Consider the following 22,236-nt stretch of genomic DNA (forward strand, 5'->3'; position numbering starts at 1 on the left):
TAGATCAATACATTCACATATTCTTCAAGGAAGTTATTAAATGCATCATCACAATTTTGCAGGTGCTTCAAGAAGTGTAGATCTTGTATGTACTCCGTCTACTAGTGGTCAAGAGAGCGAGACTGGGACCATCCAAAGCTTAGGTATGTTTTTCCTACACTTAATGATGATTGTTTCCCCACTTATCATGTAGTGGTTAGCTAGATTGACCCTTGCTTTATATATGTACTTTTTCTACTTCATTTTTAAGACTCCCTCATACAAGAGGTACAAGAACTTCTAGGACTTCCGAGTGAAGAACCTCTCTCCTCACAGTGGAAGAAACGACAAGAATCCTCCTTGGAAAAGTGGACGTTGTTAAGGCCTTTTATGGTTAATCAGATGTTATCTTCTGAGAAACCTAAAGAGGGGGTTTGCCAACGCTGTCGACAAAAGGTTGCAGTCGTCACATGTCAAGATTGTTTGCCAAGACCTCTTTCCTGCACTGCCTGTGATGTTGCCATACACCAATCGAGTGTACTCCACAACAGATCTTCTATGGTAGAAGGGTTCTTAAGGCCACTGTCACCATCCACTCACATCACGGAAGATGAGGGAGGAAAGTTCTCATATCATGAAAGAGGTACTTTTTAAACTACAAATCACACACAACTTTTATATGATATCGATTATATTATATGATATACTACAATTAGTAAATTAGGTTCAAAAAAACTTCCTGGGGGAAGATGTATTTGATCAAAAGACGCTAATAATAAATGACCTATGAATCTAATTGACTATTTCAATTGTTTTTTCCTAGAATGCTTCATACCTATAATGCATCCCTGCTGCGATTGTGCTACTGGGCAAACAAGTGTTTCCGCAGGAAAGGAAATCATTTTGATTGGAATGAATGGTAAGAACATTTCAAGACTTTTCTATTTGTTTTTTTTGCTGTTATGTATTCCGCTTTTGAGCCAGGGATTCAAATGCATTTTAGCTCTTTGTCACACTTAATTTAAACTCACCAATTAAATCAAAGAAATGTATGAAACAAAAAATGTTTGTAGTTGATACTGTATCATAGTAATGATTTGTCTCTTTACATTTCAGGGCGATACAATCTGTTCCTTCCACAAATAAACTGCACCTGTGGAAAGACTTGGTCGATAGGCATGGGTGATCTGGTTGAAAGTGGCTATTGGCCAGCCACTGTCAATTTTGAGACCTTGTACGCAGTGGATTTGTTCACTACCTACGAAGATCTCAAGATCACTGCTCCTGGAATGTCACGGCAAGCTTTTGTCAGCATGCTCGAACATCGTACAAAGCTCTTCGGTCGGGTGAGTACAAGATGGAAGTAACTGTACAATTTAAATTGTAGTTGCGTAAGTTCAAAATATATTTGTATGATTTTAATAAAAATAAAAAAAATCCTTTCTATTTGCTTTTAGAGTGGTAAGATATGTGGCGACACACTGCAGAAGTCCTTTCTGGAATGGACCTATGCCAAATTTGAGGTCGAAAGGCTGTCTCAGGTGCAGCATTTTCAGTGCCCTTCATGCACACCCTCTATGTTGGCTGTCGCAGTCGATGGGAACCGTAAACTCTACCGCTTTAAGAGCCAACTAGGGTGTGTAGAATTTTCTCGATTTGAAATTTTAGAGTGCCTTTTATGGTACTTTTGTACAATAATAAAACATTTCTTCTTTAAGACCTTGTGGATTTTTCGACGGAGTGTTTTTAGCCAAGGATGCTGAAGTGTCATCCTTTGTCGATTACATCCATGGGACAACAAGACACGTAAAGTTATTTTACATTCCCCATATTTTAAGACATGCATTTGTAAGTGTAATGAACACTTGTAGCATGCTTCTCGCCTTTGTTGTGTATTAATATGATGTCCCCATTGTGTAGGCAATGTCTTCAGCATACTTCCAGTCTCCTGTCTATATGTCTCTATATTCTTTCATCTGTTTTAGAATCCTGCAAAAGGAAGATGTGGTTCCGGTCAGTGGTCGGCTGCCCGAGAGACTGCCAACAAGTCTGCCAGCAAACTAGATGAGGAAGGCGTGGAGGTTGCTGTCTGCCGTCATGGATTCTTGCTTAAGGGATTGAATATGTTCCGTGGAGAAATGTTTGCATATCCTTTATATCTGCAGAAACAGCTTTCTTCACGGAATGTACAGTTTTTTTGCTCTGATGTGGTCTGCAAATACTGGCCATATCTGCAGAGGGTTGCGAGCCACTGTCCAGAGCTGCAAAACCTTTTGAACATGCGTCCATCATGCATGCCAAAGCACATTCATGGTTGTGTGAGGTAAATACAATAATTGGCAGAAGACAACATTACTCATTTTCTTAATTTTTCTGTTATCCAAATGGTAACCGTCGTCTAAATGTGTTTACAGTTGCGATGGGGAGGACGGAATCAAAAAGGAGCAGGGAATACAATAGGGGAGGAGGTTGAACAGGTGAACAGCTTCCTCTCTCGAGCAGCCATATGTTCGAAGTACATGTCAAAAGCTGGTAAGTATTTTTCATGCAAACTCAATTATTGTATTTTTGGTTTCCTGGCCTAACATAAATTCTGTCTTCAGTTCGCACGGATATGCTTACAATCCAAGCAAGTGGCTGGAACAAGCGAAAGGCAGCAAACCTTGAGCAAACATTGGCTAAAAGATACATGAAGGTACTGACTACACAAATATGTTAATTTAAAACTTCTTTTTTTTTAATGTTGGTCAACATTTTGTTGCTTTGTTTTGACAGACGGTGCAAAAGATTACAGAAGCAACAGAGGATCTGGAGAAACTCACCGCTGAATTGTCACTACAGGACGACCAAGTACAGCAGTGGGTATCTGATGTTCAGCAGTGGACTACAGGTACTGTGAAAAAATAATTTCTTGCACAATAAAAAAAAGCATATTTTTCTCTATTCTGTTGTAGGCTATATGGCCGTGAAAGGGTTTAATTAGAGTTTTATGTGAAATAATTGTTATACTTCTCTTCACAAGGAACACCCATTCAAAATGACCTGCAGAAGACCATTGAAGGACTGTATCTGAGCATCAAGCAGCGAAAATATCAGCTGTATCGCCAGTCTGGTGAGAATTGATTGCCTTATGCCTCCTAAGGCAAACCAGCCCCTCCTCTTCTATCAGGGGTACCTCGATGCTAGTAACACCCATCATTGGAAGGAGGTCTCCAGAGAATAGGATGAATGACTGATCTACAGCAATGGGAATATTGTTTATTTTATTGTCATATAAAAAAGAAATGTCCAGTGACTATAGTGAATTTGTATAGTCCCATTGATGTTATAAACAATGGAGTTGCTGCTTAAAAACAACTAAGGTATAGATTAATTGGGGTCATCCGTTACCACTTCTATGCAAATGCATTGAGGAGCGAATCTCCAATCATTTCTCAGCCGGCTGGACCATTTGCTGGCAACCCTTGCCCTATTTTTCCCTCCCAAATATCCTTTCTCTTACTGTCAGATAAAGGCGTAAAATGCCATAAAAATGAATAAATAAATGATAAATTCTGTCCCTCTGTTCTAAGTATACGCACGCCTAGATATGGAAACAAATGTATTCACTAATATTTCATTGATGGTAAACAATAGCTGATCTATTGAAACATGTTGGTGTGTAATTAAGATTAAAGTAAAACAAAATGTTGGTTCAAATTCTGGCAGGTGGCAATAAGCGGAGACACAAACTCCGAAAAAAGATTGTCGAAGAGAAGAAAGCCTTGGAAGATGCCATCACTGAACACAATGCTGTTGCCGGGGAAGCGGACAAACTCCCTCCTCCTAACGAGCTCTTGGCTGAGGACAACTACTCCTGGAAATGGGAATGTAAGCAAAACCATGTGTATACATTTATTTGGTGTATTTTGTGCATTTGAAAACTCTGCAAGATAATTTAGGTAGTTTCATTTTTCAATGTTTTCAAGTTGTTCTTCAAACTTGCCTTAAGCTGTTGATTGAACCAGTATCAATCAATTAGTCAAATTATAATATTGGAAACTGGTGTGTAGGACGACAACAAAATAAAACAAAATTGCAAACAGTGGTTATGGTATAATTCATATTATCATTGTAACAACTAAATATTAGAAATTCATGATTAAATGTGCAGACTTTATATCTTTTAAAATGCTTTTGTCTGTGCATATATATTTAATGCCATAAACCTGCCAGGCTAAATCTGGCACATATGCATGATGTATTTCTGTGCTTATGTTAAATAATAATAATACATTTATTTTCTATAGTGGGTCAGAGAGGTAGGGGGGGGGGGGCAGATGGTGGAGGGCTTTGAAAGTGAGGACCAGGAGTTGTAATTGTAATATTTCCAATGTAAGATAATTGATAATGCTTTGATGTACTTTGCAGGTCATGGTGATATGGGACAGAAAAAAAAGGTTTACGACAAGGTAATGCTGCTGACCAGACTGAAAGAAGAAGCTGTTATTCTGGTTCATGAAGTCAAACAGCACTGGGAGTACATGAGGAGCGTGGCAGGAAAGATTGATCACCTGTCCTCCCAGCTTTCTGAAGGCATCACTGGACAAAGTTAGTACAATAAATGATTATTGTTGTTGGTCGTGTTTTGGTCTGGCAATAACATTTAGCTTATTTGATGATTTATTTATTTGATGTCATACATTCTCAGGCAGTACCGAGGCGTTGACGGAGAGCGGACGTGAGGGGCTACTTTGTGTTCTAAAGAAACAACTCCACAAAGTGAAAGCGCAGCAGGCCATGGCACGTATTGCATACCAATGCATTTTGGGACAGCAAACGGTGTCTTTGGATGACTCCTCCGAAGAGCAGCCCTCTGACAGTAGCTCCTCTACTGATGAAGAACTTTGACAGCAGTGAATGACTTCAAGCTATAAGGCTGCTTTAACACCTTGGAACAAAGGAAGATAAATGCATTTGTTAAAGTTCTGGTCCTGTTCACACTGACCTTTCACAAACTAACCAAGATAAATTACACCTCTACAGACTGACTAAATAAACTAATTGTGAGAGAGATTTTCTTTTCAGCAATGTAGATGGAAGAAATGGAGGCTGGAGTCCGCTTTATATCAAACACTGAGTTTAATGAGAGCCAACGGCCGTGAGTGAGCTCAAAGCGTTTACACAACATGCTATGAGAAAACCCTCCAACTCACTGAAGCATTACACAGAAAACACAGACGATCTACCGGAGAATCCGGGAGGGGCCTCTATTTCGCGCGTCTTCTGATCGATAATTACAAACACACATGGATTCAGAGACAAAGACAGTCTGTTAAAGTCCTCTGGCAGTTAGTCACAGTCCCCCAACAGGAAAGCGGAACCTTTAACCCTTAAACCTTTAAACCCCTGCTCTAAGTTATGGCAGACCTATGTGAAACACAAAATGCTTTTTGGTACAAACACATAAACAAAATATTTCCTCACAGATCCACGCTTTTATCAATTCATTGATAACCAATTAACATTAGTCTAAGAATATTTTCAGTCACTACTTGAATCAAATAAAACGTCCTCAGAGTTGGGTGGATTCCTCATTACATTAATTACATCAAAAAACAGAATAAGATTGGAACAGCCAATCACAATGGTTGATACAGACAACCATAATAGAAAAATCATCTTTCTTCAGTGTTTGATTTCTTTTGTCAAAAGCACAATAATAACACATATGCAATACAAAAATATAATAGTAAACTATATGTTTCAAAAAACAAGATCTTTTATCATTTATCCCTCAGTTAATCTCATTCATCAAACACAAATTCAAATTTAGCTTACATCTTTAAAGATTTACTTCAAGGCAATTCATAATTAAAACACAATTAGAATGTAGGATTATAAGAAATCCAATTGAGGTATAAAATCAGAATCAATAGGGATTCAGTTAAAAATTCACAGTTAAGGTATAAATTCACAGTGATGAATCGATCAATCTGTAATCTGTAAAGCTACAGTGTCCTCCATTTTTAGCATTACTTTACATTTACTTCAATACACTTATTCAAGAGTAAGGCACTTTACTACATACATTTTATTCAAATACATTTGTTCAAAAATCTGAAAAGGAGAAGTCAGACATTTTATTGAAAACAACCTGAGAAAGGAAAAGTCAAAACATTTATTCTTAACAACCTGAGAAAGGAAAAGTCAAAACATTTATTCTTTATTCTGAGTGTCAACTTTAATCAATTTATCAATCGCTGAAAGGAGGTACCCAAGGTACCGGAGCTGCCACGGAGACCCATGGGTCTGGAAGCTCGGCGTCGTACATCAACATTGTGTCATCTACAGTAGAGTACCCCACTAGCCTCTGTGGGGCCTGGAGGGCAGTTTTGGCAACCCTGCGTATGGCTGATTTAATTACAGTGATCAAACAGGTCACTAGGATTAGCACAACCAAGATAAACACTGCAACAGTAACAACAAATTTAACCAACCCCGCTCCCCAGGACCCAAGAGTTCCGCTTAAATCCCCAAGTGTAAACCCATGAGTTTCATGCAATTCTTTTATCCCCTTAGCTGTGTCCTGGACCATATCCGTAACTTCAGGTGTGGCGTCAGAGACAAAGGAACAGCACTCCGCACCAATTACTTTACATGCGCCCCCCTGGGCAGCTAAGAGGAGGTCCAGCGCCATGCGATTCTGTAGTGCTACTGTCCTAACTTCCTGCAGTTCTTTATGTTCCGCTAACATCGCGATACTTGATACATTTAGATGATGCTCCACTACTTTGGACAATGCCATGATTTCCTGCTGACTAACATAAATGCCTTACCAGGGCAAAAGTAGGCTCGCGACCTGTTGTCCTTTTGTAATGGACCTGCTGTTCCTGTGTAGAGAGGGAAGTATCGCTGCAATCTCATTTGCCTCTACTTTACGGATTAAAGGAATTAGGTAGGCTAGATAACAGGTGCCATAAAAAACGTCATATGGTACGCAGCCATAAGCCCGGTCGCCACAAACTAAGTAAACTCTCTGTGGGAGGGGAATTCTGGCTAATGTTACCCTCACTATGGTATTACAGTCGCTGTGTCCCACATCCGGAGAGGTGTGAGATCCTGCTTCATTCTGGAAACAGATGGACACATTCTTCCATTCGTGTACTGAAATTGGGGGAACATATACTGAACAGTCACGTGTAGGGGGATTGCCTAAGGGTATTGGTTTCGTGCAATCATGTATTTTAACCTCAACGGAGTTCACTGTTCTGGAGCCAAACCAGGGCACAACTGTTACCAAAGCTTCAACCAGCAAAGATGCCAGGTGTGGTTGTTTTGTGCATGTTGGACTTGTGGAATTAACCGAACAATTAGTTTGTACCAGAGCTAACTGGAATCTGTATTCAAAAGCTAGGTTAATGTATTTCTTCACATATATTAGTTTTAAAAACATCAATCGTTTGAAACCGTCAGGCAGATAATTTGTATTTACTGTCTCAACAATGAGAGAGACCAGACCCTTGTACTGTAACGGTTTATCAGAGTCTGTTGGGTATGACGGAGTATAGCAGTCCTCAGCCTCATCGCTAATCCTAGAGTAAATTTCGTTCCAGCTGATTAATTTATAGTCCGCTCTTGCAAACGGGATTGGGCTAAACATGGGAGAATGCATGGATTCTGGCATATTTTGGCATAGTCAACAGTTACTAATATTACGTTCATGGGCGTAGTCTAACATTAAGTTTACTGCAGAATTAGTTTTAGTTTGTTTAAAAGGAGTGATTAAGGCCTTTTTTGAAGAATCTACCTCACCTCCTGAGTGTTTACTTGGAGTGGATGGAACATTTGTTTTTTCCTCTGGTTCAGACAGGTCGCACACAGCAGCACCTGGATCGGAAACCTGGTAAGCTGGTTCCCTATCTCTATATGTTACTTCATCCCTTATCATTGCCTTATACTGCTCTCTAGTGCAACACCACAGTTCTGGGGGCATGTTTTCAATGGTGTCGAGTGCCACTCTCACCCCTCCCGACGCCACTCCGTCCGTACGGTACTGGTCCATTGGATATAAGTCCCATGTTGACCAATCTGAGGACACATAATATACAATAATACAGTTAGATGAATCACATATTGAAGCTGGACAGTTAAAAGAAATAGTCTTTGATTTGTGATCAGGGAGGGAGACAATCCTCCTGATTCTTCCTCCTTTTCTTTCTCGTTGTGTCTCTCGCACCATACTGAGTGTCTGTGTGGTGATTGGATACAACCTGTCCTTGTCGCTAGGCACTGATTTGCCCGTTGGTGTCGTTTTGCCCTCAGGGTCTGGGCCCTGAGTGGTCAAGTCGTCTGCGCTCGTAGATAAGAGCACCTTATTTTCTTCCTCAGACGGGCGAGATCCCTCGCCACCTGTCGTTGGGATTCCCACAGCTCCATCTAGCAGGGTGACCTTGGCCAGGTACAGAAGACCCAGCATGACGATGATGATGACTGCCTTCACACGCCAGCATCCGGTAGAGGGGAGAGACGACATCTTGTAGAGTGAATCCACTCCGGTCTCCCTTGTACTCTCAGCGCTGTTCTGGTCACTATTAACACCTGGAAAGGACCTTTCCACCTGGGAGACAGAGCATCTTTTTCAAGAGATTTGATTAGTACATTATCACCAATCTGAAAGGGGTGGGTGGGCTCCTCTCCCGGCTGGGGGAGCCTGTCAGCCACCTGCCTGTGAAACTTTCTCAACATGTCAGTTAGATATTTGACATAGTTAGTCATGTAATCCTCTGTCCACAAAAGAGTGAGTTTGTGGGGTGTTACTGGGGGGCTAGATCCTGCGAACATTACCCTTCCCATCAATACCTCGTGTGGGCTAAGCCCTGTCGTTGCATTTGGTGAGCTTCTGATGGAGCACAGAACTAGCGGCAGCGCGTCTACCCATTTTAGTCCTGTGGTCAACATTGTTTTAGTGAGTTTCTCCTTTATAGTCAAGTTCATTCTCTCAACCTGGCCTGAGCTCTGTGGGTGATAGGGAACATGCAATTGCCATTTGAACCCTAACACTGTAGCTAGACTCTGGGTTATCTTCGAAATGAATGCTGGACCTCTGTCACTGTTAATTCCTGTGGGCACACCAAATCTAGGAATAACATCTTTGAGAAGACACTTTACAACTGTTCTAGCGTCTTCTTTTCTGGTAGGGTAGGCCTCTACCCATTTGGAGAACTGGCACACTATTACCAAAAGATATTTGAATCCTTGGCATGGTGGCATATGTGAAAAGTCAATTTGCATATTTACAAAGGGCCCCGAGGGGGGCGGTAAGTGTTCATGCTGAATTTGACCACTTCTTCGTCTTGTCTGCTGGCATATCATACATCTGTCTACAAGGGTCTGTGTAGCTAGTGTGATGCCTGGAGCAAACCATTGGGACTTTATAATCCCATTCATCCCTCCTTTTCCTACATGTGATTTGCCATGTGCAACATGTGCCAAAACATGGAGGAACGAACGTGGACAGACCATCCGTCCGTCTGGGTGGAGCCACAAGCTGGACTCAGCGTCAAGTGTACAACCTCGTCTTAGCCATAAATCTTTCTCCCTAACATCAGCGCGGGCTTGCATGTCCGCGACATCATTAAAGGAAGGCAAAGAAATGGGCTCTGCGGGTTGTGTCAAGGGGCATTGGAGCACCATAGAAGAGGAGGAAACTGCTGCTTGTTTAGCCGCGGTGTCAGCTAACGCATTTCCACGCGAAATAGGATCATCAGAATTTGTGTGAGCAGCGCACTTAACCACTGCTAGCTGTGTAGGGAGCATGATAGCGTCTAATAGCTGAGCTACTAACGCATGATGTTGAATAGGCTTACCGGCCGATGTTAAGAAACCGCGCATTTTCCACAAGACACCAAAATCATGGCACACACCAAATGCATACCTGGAGTCTGTGAAAATGGTTGCAACACTGTCTTTAGCCAAAATACACGCCCTCAGCAGAGCATACAACTCTGCGGCCTGAGCCGACGTGCCATTTGGCAAGGCCCGGCTTTCTAAAACTTCCCAGTCATTTACAACAGCATAGCCTGCTAAGTGTACTGTGTCAGACGGCCTGCTCGCAGACCCGTCTGTGTATAGAATCATATCTGAATTAGGGATAGGAGTTTGCAACATATCAGTTCTGGGGGAAGAAGATATGTCAATCGTTGTGACACAGTCATGTGTGATTTCAAAATCTGGAATTGGCACCAGCGTAGCTGGGTTTAGAGGGGGAGAGCGTTTAAGTGTGATGTGTGGGCTTGAAAGAATTATTGCTTCATAACCAGAGCGCCTTGCTGCTGTCATATGCTGAGTAGCAGAGGTGTTCAGAATATGCAAAACTGCATGTGGAGCATGTACTACACAGTCACTGGCCAGTACAATAGGAGAGGATTGTTTGATAACAATTGCAACTGCGGCCACTGCCCGCAGACATGACGGCATACCGAGCACCACAGGGGAGAGTCGAGACGAGTAGTATGCAACAGGCCGGAAATTAGAGCCATGCTTCTGTACCAAGATGCCCGTTGCAAAGCCCCCCTTCTCATGGACATGCAGGTGAAACGGCTGATGGTAATCAGGGAGACCCAGGGCAGGAGCTGATATCAGGGCTCTCTTTAAGTCCTGAAAGGCTGTGTGCATGTCCTCAGACCATTGAACAATGTTAGGAGCAGCCTGCAGAGTGGCAGCACGCAAGACAGAGTCCATTGCAGCGTACTCGCATATCCAGTGTCTGCAATAGTTAGCCATGCCCAAAAAAGACAGCATGTCTTTCTTTGTGCGGGGTGGTGCCACTTTGTTCAAAAGGCAAATCCTTGCTGGCGAGAGGAGTCGGTGTCCATCCCTCAGAATGTGACCCAGGTATGTGACCTCAGTCTGGCAGTACTGCAACTTAGCCAGGGATGCTCTGTGTCCGCATTCAGAAAGTCTTTTCATGAGCAGAATGGAGTCGATGCGACATGCGTCCATGTTGGGAGAAGCCAGCAAGAGGTCATCGGCGTATTGAAGCAAGGTACTACCTCCTGTAAGGACCAAAGTGTCCAGATCTCTCTTAACCGCTGCTGCGTACACCGTAGGCGACTCGACGTACCCCTGTGGGAGGCGCGTGTATGTGATTTGTTTACCTTTAAAAGTAAATGCAAACAGATACTGGCTGTCTGGATGCAGAGGAACAGAGAAAAATGCTGAACACAAATCAATTACTGTGTAAAATTTTGAATCTGACGGCAAGGATGCAAGAATTGAATTAGTGTCAGGCACTATGGGAGCTGTCGGAATGACAATAGCGTTAATAGCTTGCAAATCTTGGACAAAACGCCACTCATCAGGGCGATTGTGCTTGGGAATTGGCAATATGGGAGTGTTACAAGGACTACTTGTATATCTTAATACGCCTTGATCGAGCAGAGACTGGATGACTCCTTCAATCCCCAAAATGGCTCTATGGGGTAAATTGTACTGTCTGATAGCTGGCAATCTGGCATTGGCTTTAAGTGTGACTCTGTGTGGAGGGGCTGAGCAAACAAACCCCACATGATTTTTGTGTTTAGCCCATAATGTGGCAGGAACCTCAGAAAAATCTGAAGGTGGTCCGTATTGTGTGGATTCGGGTGGCTGTAGATGAAGGAATGTGCTTTGAGGGAGAGAAGGTTGCTCAGAGAGACGCAGCATGTAATGCTCCTCCCCTAGGTTAATCAGATCGTGTGTGTGTGTGTGAGAAGCCTTTGTAGCTCTCAGCAGAGCATGGCAGTGAGCTGCCATGACCCCCACTCCTTCAGGGTCACTTCCTGAAGTGACCCCTATTGCGAGGTGAGGAATCGTGTCTGCAGCATAAAGAGCCTCTTGTTTGGTTGTGAGCCTTAGGGGCAATGCGCAACCCTGGGGTCCAATAAACATAAAGTTTTCACATTCCAACTGATCTGAGCTGTTGCAAAAACCTCTTACTGATAGTTTATAGTCGTCTGATGGGTTAAAAGCAGCTGTGCAGTGACAATTCAATACAGGCCTCATAAGGGACATTAAAGAGGCACACGCAGGGGAAATGCTAGCAATTTTCTGAATTCCTGTTGTTGAAAAAACAGAAATCATGTTGAAATCTGGAAATGACCAACAATAAAGGTTGTCCTGAGATGATTGAATGAATTGGACAGCTTGATAGACTTTGCTGTCAGGAATAGTCAAAAACAATCCATCTGGAGTGCAATGTATTGTTGCTTGTAATTTACAAAGCAAATCTCTGCCCATTAGATTAATAGGACTTCCATCTGAAATAATGAAAGAGTGTTGGACATGTGATCCTTCAATTGAAATATCAGTTTTCTCTGAAACGGGCTCGGACATAGGGATGCCAGAAACTCCCATTGTTGTGACAAAATTATTGGTTGCTTCACACACTTTTTCTTTCGTACGCACAGCTGATAATGTTGCTCCACTGTCAATCAAAATGTCTACCGCTTTACCACTGAAATCAATGGGCATAATCGGATCTTCACGCGGGTTATTGGAAAGGCGAATTGTTGCTGCTTGAATGGGGAAATGCTGTGAATTTGACCCTATTTCTTCTTCTTGGCACCTCTATCGTCTATTAAATTGACTTTGCTGACCGTTTTGCCCCTGTTGAGCCTGCCTGACATCTTGACTTGTCAGGGGAGGGGGGGGCAGTAATGCAGGGTGTTGGCGAGGGGGCTGGGGAAGAGCAGGCAAAGGTTGTGCGTCCTGCTGTGGTTGCCAGCGCCGTCCGCATTGTCCTGCCCAGTGATCTGTTGCGCCACAGACGTGACACGGCATCACCTTTCTGGGATTTCTATTCTGCTGCTGTCTCTGATTTTGATACTGCTGTGTGCGATGTTGTCCCTGAAACTGCTGCGAGTTATCCGCACTCTGATAAGCCTGTGTATTTGGAGGCAACTTTTGCGCAATTCTGGGGGTCAGAAATATCTGATTTTTGTACAACGCGCGTATTACTGCGAGGGTTGATTTCCATGTTTTAATTTGCCAATCCGGGGTAGCCATCATATACGCCTGAGCTGTTTCAGGGATTAAATTATGCAACAAAGTCTGTATGGCGAACAAATCATTGCCCTCTCTTTTAATGCCCGCATTATGATCCCAGGCTGTCATAAAACGCTGGAGAAAATCTGGGACTATTTCTGTTGGGTTCTGTACGCAAGCCGTCACCAGTGAAAAATCTGTGTGAGTTTTGGCGCATGCTTTGACTGCAATAGCGGCTATCGTTTCGATCCACATATCCCGTGTCTGTGTCGCAGGCCAGTCACCCGCAGGCGTACAGGCAGGGAATTTGAATTCCTCTTTACACGTCGACCAATCTGCTTTATATGTTAGGATTATCAGCTGTTTAACATCATGAACCAAACAGTTATAAACTGAGCAGACATTAGTCAACCACGACAGATACTCATCTGGGCTTTTAGTCGGACTTGGAGCGTGATTTGTGACATCTATAACCTCAGCGGGTGTCCAAGGCTTATAAACTGGAACATCTCCTATCAGTATTTTCGGTGCTGTCATAGCTCCAGTAGAATTATTATCCTGAGATGTTTGCAGTCTTGTGATAATTCTATGAGGGACATAGTTCTTAAAACTGGTGCCGTACGGCGTGTTTGGAGCGTGTAACATTTTCGTTGCGGAGCCAGAGGCCGGCGTGTGTAATGGGCTGCTCTCTGGCGTTTCCTCTTCACTGTCCGCTGCACTGTGTTCCTGCTGCTCCCTTTCTCTATACTGTCCTTCCTGATATGTCAAACGATTTTTATTCATGATAGCTGCAGCTGACATTAATAAATCGTCCTCGGAGTTTCTTGCCCCGGAATTTGAGAGTCCTATCGCGGGAATCATTTGTGTGCAGAGAGACACAGCCTGCTTCCCCTCCAGCAGCCCCGTGTCCGTTAAAATGGAAATTAATTGAGCTGTACTGGGAGATTTGCCTTGTCTTTTCAGCCAATCGTACATGACTGATTTCGCAATGGCTGTGACGTCTTTTCCGTGTCTTTGTTTAATTCTGGACATGTTTTCTGATTTAACATCAAAAGCAGCCTCTAGGCTAAGCAAATGACAAGTAGCTGCGCATTTAGAAACTCGTTCAATCAAAGCTTTGAGTTCAATGGAGCCTCGCTCGGTGCCCACAGACTTTTCATTTTTCCGCTCATCATAACCTCTTTTTTCTGCAATAATCATCCAAGCTTTAACGCAGTCCTTCATGTACGTTGCATCCCAGGAGCAATTCGCCTCCTGTTCAATTAATTTGAACGCTTGCCACAGTACCATCATGTCAAAAGTGCCCGTTAACGGCCAATCAAACAGAATCTGTCCTTTTTGACTATTCTGTTGCGAGTGCTCACAAAGTAACGATGTGAACGGCATAACTTTAGTCCAATCCAAGCTTCTTCCGACAATTCCTGACGGCATATTAGGGGAAAACATGTGCGTGTAGTGGCTGTCTGTAATAGGATTCTTTGTAAGTGTCTTGGTGCGTGAAATATTGTCCCGCTTACCAACGGACCCGTTTGCGGAGACAGTATTACCCATGTTTAACGGTTAGTACAATAAAACAAACACTGCAATTAGACAAACAAACATAAAAACTCTCAACAACTCAGCCTGACAAAAACCCTTCCAGCCTATTTTAATCCGAATTAGGGAGACTTTCAGAGGGGCCATTAATTATGAGAGCCCACAATACTCATAATTCTCGTGTATCAACAAACACAGCCAAATTCAGCAATTCATACAACATTCTCAAACCACACATTGAGCACTTTCTTTAGTTCAAAAGCGTCAATAATCGCGGATAATGCTGTATGCTCCTTTTTTCTACGTGCAGCTCTCCCCAGGGGGCGGAGAATCGGCACCTCAGCAGAAATGCTATTTATCCTCTGAAAACTCCTAAATTCGGCGATTTGTTTAAATACAAATCTTGCGACATTGCTTCTAATTCAGAAAATCCACTTTGCTGGTGCATCTCTCAAAAGTTTCTCTGAATATTTGTTGTGTGTAATTGCCTGGTGAGTTAATTCCAAGAAGCACACACAGAGGAGATCGATGAAATTCGATATTCCTAGGTTATCATTAGCCCCAAATATTCTCATAGTTTTCACATAAGCCGTGTTTGCTCGTAGACACCTGTCCCAGCAACAAACACGGGGAAATCGGCCAGGACAATATCCCCTTGACACCGATTCCCGAGGTTATAGATTAGCCTCCAGATGTAAATGAGTAGAGAAACCCAAAAAAAATGCAGCAGCTCAGTTCTCTCAGGTAATTTTAATACACCGTTGATCTCAAACGCTGGCGAGTCAATCTCAAAATAGAAATGTACTCACCAATGTTTCAAAGATCTGAAGGTGCCTGTCCGTGACGCCAATCTGTGAGAGAGATTTTCTTTTCAGCAATGTAGATGGAAGAAATGGAGGCTGGAGTCCGCTTTATATCAAACACTGAGTTTAATGAGAGCCAACGGCCGTGAGTGAGCTCAAAGCGTTTACACAACATGCTATGAGAAAACCCTCCAACTCACTGAAGCATTACACAGAAAACACAGACGATCTACCGGAGAATCCGGGAGGGGCCTCTATTTCGCGCGTCTTCTGATCGATAATTACAAACACACATGGATTCAGAGACAAAGACAGTCTGTTAAAGTCCTCTGGCAGTTAGTCACAGTCCCCCAACAGGAAAGCGGAACCTTTAACCCTTTAAACCTTTAAACCCCTGCTCTAAGTTATGGCAGACCTATGTGAAACACAAAATGCTTTTTGGTACAAACACATAAACAAAATATTTCCTCACACTAATGATTGTCATCCTGCATCATCAGAAGCTCCAATTGGTAAATCTAATTCCAGTGACTGACAATTATCAGTTCACGTCCATATGTATTGTGATGGTTACCAAATTATATATGCATTGCCTTAGACCAATCAGGGTATGTGTTTCTGTACTGATTTCACATCAGCGGTTAAGCTTTTGCCATCATTGTAAAATTACATATCTGCTATCATAAAAATCCCTAAGAACCTGTCTCACAATACCTTGGTGAAACTTGAATACAGTTGTCATTGCTGCAAGAATGTGCATACCTGTCATTGTTACGACTGGAGCACACAAAAACTGATAGGACCCAAATGCACGACTCTAGACAAAAGATGATTCAAAAAAAGGTTTTACTGTGATGATAAAACAAGGTAATCCAGTCACAAGGTTCAAAACGATCTGGCACTTGGCACAGGGAACACACAGAATATATACAGAAGCAAGGGACTCCACAGGTGCAAACAATAAGGGCGGGGCAGGTAATCAGGTCCGTGGACAAACAGGCAAGGTAGGAATCGAACTACCTGAAATGAGAAATGACAAAGTAAAACAGGAAATGGCAGACACGGACTTGACAATATAGACTCACAGAGAAATAATACTAACAGATCTGACGAGACACAACAGTACCCCCTCCTCTACGGCCGACTCCGGACGGCCCAGAGTCCTGTGGATTAAGTCTGAAAAAGTCCTTTATCAGTTTCTGATCCACAACAAAACTTGCTGGTACCCACGACCGTTGGCAACATGAAAGGTCGGATGGACTCTCAAGGACCTGGGCAGGCGCAGGCGAACAGCCACCGGGTTAACAACTTTCGTTATGGGAAACGGACCCACAAACCTCGGAGCCAGCTTCCTGGAGGCCACACACAGGGGCAGATCTCTTGTAGATAGCCAAACCTTCTGCCCGGGTTTGTAGGCAGGTGCCGGACGACGATGTCGATCTGCTGTCTTTTTCATGCGAGCAGCACTCTTCAGGAGAACCTGGCGAGCTCCTGCCCAGACTCTGTGACACCGCCTCACCAGGGCATGTGCTGACGGTACAGTCACTTCCTTCTCTACTTCCGGAAACAGAGGAGGTTGGTAACCATAGGCGCAGTGAAAAGGGGAGAGACCCGTGGCAGATGTAGGTTGGGTGTTGTGGGCATACTCCACCCATATCAGCTGCTTGCTCCAAGTTGTGGGATTCTGGGACACCAGACACCGTAAACACGTCTCCAGTTCCTGGTTGATCCTCTCTGATTGACCATTAGCCTGTGGGTGGTAACCAGATGTGAGGCTGGGAGTGGCTCCTATCAGGCTGCAGAACTCCTTCCAAAACTGGGAAACGAACTGCGGCCCACGGTCTGACACCACATCTCGAGGAAATCCATGCAGCCTGAAAACATGATAAGAGCGCTTCTGCTGTCTCTTTAGCAGAGGGAGATTTGGGCATGGGGATAAAGTGAGTCATTTTGGTAAATCTGTCAACAACAGTGCAAATGGTGGTGTTACCTGCAGAGGGAGGCAGTCCAGTGACAAAATCCAGCGAGATGTCAGACCATGGGCGGCTTGGAATGGACAAAGGTTGCAGTAGACCCATAGGAGACTGGGTAGAGGTCTTATTCCGAGCACAGGTAGTGCAGGCTGCCACATACTCAGTAACCTCCTTCTCCATTTTAGGCCACCAAAACCTTTGCTTTATCATGTACATAGTTCGTCTGATACCTGGATGACATGTTAATACAGATGTGTGAGCCCAGTGAATCACATCAGAACGGACAGATGGGGGAACAAAGAGACGGTTAGGGGGGCCACCACTGGGTACGGTTTTTCCCTCTAAAGCTTGATTTGCCTTAGCCTCAATTTGCCATGTCACCCCTCCTATCACCTGAGTGGGCGGTAAAATGGACTCTGTCTCCTTGGAAAGAGCCTCTGGGTCAAAAAGCCTGGATAACGCGTCTGGTTTGGCGTTCTGTGAGCCAGGACGGTAGGAGAGAGTGAAGTTAAACCTATTGAAAAATAAGGTCCATCGTGCCTGTCTGGAGTTTAACCTCTTAGCCTTGCGTATGTACTCCAAATTTTTGTGGTCTGTCCACACAATAAATGGCTGTTTTGCCCCTTCTAGCCAGTGCCTCCACTCATCCAGTGCTACCTTCACGGCTAATAACTCTCTATTGCCTACATCATAGTTCCGTTCAGCCGCAGTCAACTTACGGGAAAGGTAGGCACATGGATGGAGCTTACTGTCTTTCTCTGCCCTCTGTGAGAGGACCGCCCCGATGCCCTCGTTGGAGGCATCCACCTCCACCGTGAACTGCCGTTGGGAATCCGGGATGGTAAGTATTGGAGCTGTAGTGAAAACTTTTTTCAACTTCTGGAAGGCCTGGTCTGCCTGTGGGGTCCACACAAACTGAACAGAAGGAGAGGTGAGTACATGCATAGGAGCGGCAATAGAACTAAAATTCCTAACAAACTTCCTGTAGAAGTTAGCAAATCCAAGGAATTGTTGGACTTTTTTCCTGGAAGAGGGTGTGGGCCATTCAGCCACAGCGCTCACTTTAGCAGGATCCATCATTATCTGGTCAGGACCCAGGATGAAACCCAGAAATGAAGTGGAACTGACGTGGAACTCACATTTTTCAGCCTTAACATAAAGTTGATTGTCCAACAACTTTCTTAATACCTGACGAACATGCGAAACGTGTGAACCTTCATCACGGGAAAAAATCAGGATATCATCAAGATAGACAAAAACAAAATGATTCAAAAATTCCCTCAACACATCATTTATGAGAGCCTGAAAAAACAGGCAGGTGCATTTGTTAGACCAAAAGGCATTACCAGATACTCATAATGTCCGCTTGGAGTGTTGAAACCAGTCTTCCACTCGTCCCCCTCCCGTATCCTCACCAAGTGGTACGCGTTACGCAGGTCAAGTTTTGAAAAAACTCTAGCTCCTTTCAACAGTTCAAACGCTGAGGTCATAAGCGGGAGGGGGTACCTGTTCTTGATGGTTATGTCGTTTAGGGGGCTGTAGTCGATGCAAGGTCTTAGGGATCCATCTTTCTTCTCAACGAAGAAAAAACCAGCTCCGGCGGGAGATGACGAGGGACGGATAAGACCCGTTTTGAGAGAGCCGTCTATGTACTCTCTCATAGACTCTCTCTCTGGAGCTGAGAGAGTACAGTCTTCCCTTGGGCAAGGGGGACCCAGGCAGGAGATCGATGGCGCAGTCATAGGTGCGATGAGGAGGAAGGGATGTCGCTTTAGTTTTATTGAACACCTCCTTGAGATCTCGGTAGCAGCTGGGTACGTTCGAAAGGTCAGGGAAGTCTGAGTCTTGATTATCTTCATGTTCCCTGTCATTGTCTATAATGGGCTCTCTGACAATTTCAGCAGTCTTGCTCCTGAAACACGAATGAGAGCATTCGCTTCCCCACCCCAAAACCTTACCAGTCCGCCAATCAATGTGAGGGTTATGTTTGCACAACCAGGGATAGCCCAGAATTACTGCATGCTGTGCAGAATTAAACAGATGAAAAGTCATATACTCTGAGTGTTCATGATCAATGGTTATTTTAAGAGGCATGGTTCTATGAGTCACTTTGCACATGAGAGTACCGTCCAGAGCGCTAGCTTCAAGTGTCTGAGTCAATGGCACGGAGGCAATTTTCAAACGTTTAGCTAACCCCCAGTCCATAAGATTAGCGTCAGCCCCTGAATCTACAAGTACTTTCAAAGCTATGCTGTGCTCATTATTACTAACCTCAACCTGGGTCATGGATCGTGAAGGGAAATCTGCGGTTGTCAATCGGCTCACCAGCACCCTCCGTCTTACTGGTAAGCCCCGTCTTTTAACGGGCAGGCTCCCAGGAAATGTCCCTGCTTCCCACAGTAGAAACATAAACGCTCCCGGAGGCGCCGCTGCTTTTCCTCTGGAGACAGCCTGGCCCTTCCGAGCTGCATGGGTTCCTCTTCTGTGTTCCCCGAAGCAGGTTTCACGGTAGTAGAGGAATTGTGGGTCCGAAATCCGGGTCGTAGTGGAGATCGTGCAGGAGGTGGCGCTTTCCTGGCTTTCTCCCTCCGTCGCTCTTGCAGCCTAGTGTCTGTGCGTATAGCCAAGGCGATCATACTGTCCAAATCCGGCGGAAGATCAAGAGGAACAAGAAGATCCCGCACAGAGTCACTGAGTCCGCTCAAAAACATATCGTATAGTGCGTCTTCATTCCAACCACTGTCCGTGGCCAAAGTACGAAAATCAATGGCGTAGTCAGACACACTCTGATTCTGCTGGGAGATCTGTGTCAGGGCTCTGGCAGCTTCTCTCCCCGGTGTGGTTCGGTCAAAGATCTTTTTTATAGTCTCAGTGAATAGTTGGAGAGATTTACACACCGGAGACTCCCGTGCCCACTCCGCCGTAGCCCAGGCTTCCGCTCTTCCCGTGAGGTGGGACACAACAAACGCCACCTTGGCTAGATCACTGGGGAAAGCAGCAGGCTGGCAGGTAAAATGTAGGTCACACTGCGTTAGGAATGGACTGCAGTTACCGGACTCGCCCGAAAACTTCGCTGGAGGAGCAAGACGAATCATGGAAGCTGGCATGGAAAAAACAGCTGTAGGCTCTGGGGCCGGGGCAGCCACGTTGGAAGGAGCGGCAGGCACACTATCCAACCGTGTGAGTACATTATGGAGCTGTTCAGCCAGGTGATTAATTTGTGTTGTAACTACGCCACGAAACTCACTCTGGCTGCTAGTCAGGGTCATTACTCCCTGGTTTATGTCCTTCATTTCTTCCTCCTGCTGCCGCAGACGTTGAGCCTGAGAGCAGAGCGCTGCCCTCAGGGTTTGAGAGTCGGCTGAGTCCATTTGTTGGCCAGATCGTAATGTTACGACTGGAGCACACAAAAACTGATAGGACCCAAATGCACGACTCTAGACAAAAGATGATGATGTGATGATTTCTCCTGTGATGATAAAACAAGGTAATCCAGTCACAAGGTTCAAAACGATCTGGCACTTGGCACAGGGAACACACAGAATATATACAGAAGCAAGGGACTCCACAGGTGCAAACAATAAGGGCGGGGCAGGTAATCAGGTCCGTGGACAAACAGGCAAGGTAGGAATCGAACTACCTGAAATGAGAAATGACAAAGTAAAACAGGAAATGGCAGACACGGACTTGACAATATAGACTCACAGAGAAATAATACTAACAGATCTGACGAGACACAACAGTCATTGGTTGCTTTTGTACAGATTTTTTATTTTAATAAAAACGGAATAAGAATTGACTTTCTCTTTATACAAAAATGTAATGAAATGACTGAGAACTGTTCCTTAAGTGCAATAACACAGATGCAGGCACCCACAGGGAGAGACAATGACAGAGACACACAGCATACATACCAGTACATTCATGTCAGTGTAAATATATTGTGTAGTCCATCAGTTAATTGCACAGTATTTGGGAAGAGTTAGTGCATTTCAGAGTGGTGATTATCTACAAAAACGCCTCTGAAATTGTATTGAAATATGAGTTGTTATTTCAGATTATGTGTGCAGTGGATGTACAGGATCTTTAGTTTGCTAGTTATTACGAAGATTACTTCTATACAACGTTGTCATTGTTACCAAGGTGGTTGCTAGGGACGCTGCTATCGATATTATTTCTGTTGTGTAAAATAGTGTTGTCTTTATTGCTACCCCCTTCCCCGTCAATGTATAGTGTTGGTCCACAGTGCAAACGTATTAGTTTAACAAAATCCGCATCTAAAATTGTGGCATAGCCGACACGTTATTTTCCCCTGTGCAATTCTCCATTTACTCAACAACACATAATTATCCTTGTGTTTATTTATTTGTTTGATTAATAAACACAAGTTGGAGTCCGTCAGGACCGAGGGTCGGAGCAGCTCATTTGCTTTTGAGAATATTACACCGGGAAGTAAGTATTCTCTCCGCTTCGCTTGACAAACCCTGTGATAGTCCTCAAGCTCTGTGATTGGAGAGTGTGCGCCGAGGGTTACGCCGAGCGTCGAACAGCACTTGAAATGGGATGGAACCACGGCAGACTGTCCAAAACTGGATTTGAAGGGGTCCACCGCGTCCCCCCTCCCCCACCCCGTCCCCAGAACTAGACATGCTGGCTATTCTGTTTCGCAACATGTTCTCTATTATGGCACGTCTCTACTGGGAGTTGTAGTTTTAAAAGACGTTTTCGTATTTCCCATAATAAGAAGTTGCCAGTATTAAACTGTGTACATCCCTGGAGGTTTAGGGGACAGGAAACACTCACATTTAAAACATATAATTAATAAATGGGTGAAAATTGCTTGTGCCCTGGTCTTATGTCTGTAACCCCTGTTGTTAATTGATTACATTACATTAATTGATAAGCCTGAAACATGCACTTGGCAATATGGCAGTAGCCAT

At 44.0% G+C, this 22,236-nt stretch overlaps 1 protein-coding gene across 1 annotated transcript; it reads left to right on the plus strand.

Moving 5' to 3' along the window:
• The first annotated feature begins 2,480 nt into the window (after window positions 1-2,480).
• LOC117453466 (uncharacterized) lies at window positions 2,481-4,869 on the plus strand. The gene is made up of 7 exons (XM_034092280.1): window positions 2,481-2,511; window positions 2,583-2,674; window positions 2,755-2,869; window positions 3,002-3,091; window positions 3,688-3,849; window positions 4,390-4,569; window positions 4,670-4,869. Exons 1-7 carry the CDS (start codon window positions 2,499-2,501, stop codon window positions 4,867-4,869), a joined length of 852 nt encoding a protein of 283 aa, XP_033948171.1. The 5' UTR covers window positions 2,481-2,498.
• Window positions 4,870-22,236: the final 17,367 nt, after the last annotated feature.

This window comes from Pseudochaenichthys georgianus, chromosome 10 (assembly GCF_902827115.2).
Source record: "Pseudochaenichthys georgianus chromosome 10, fPseGeo1.2, whole genome shotgun sequence".
Lineage (NCBI taxonomy): Eukaryota > Metazoa > Chordata > Actinopteri > Perciformes > Channichthyidae > Pseudochaenichthys > Pseudochaenichthys georgianus.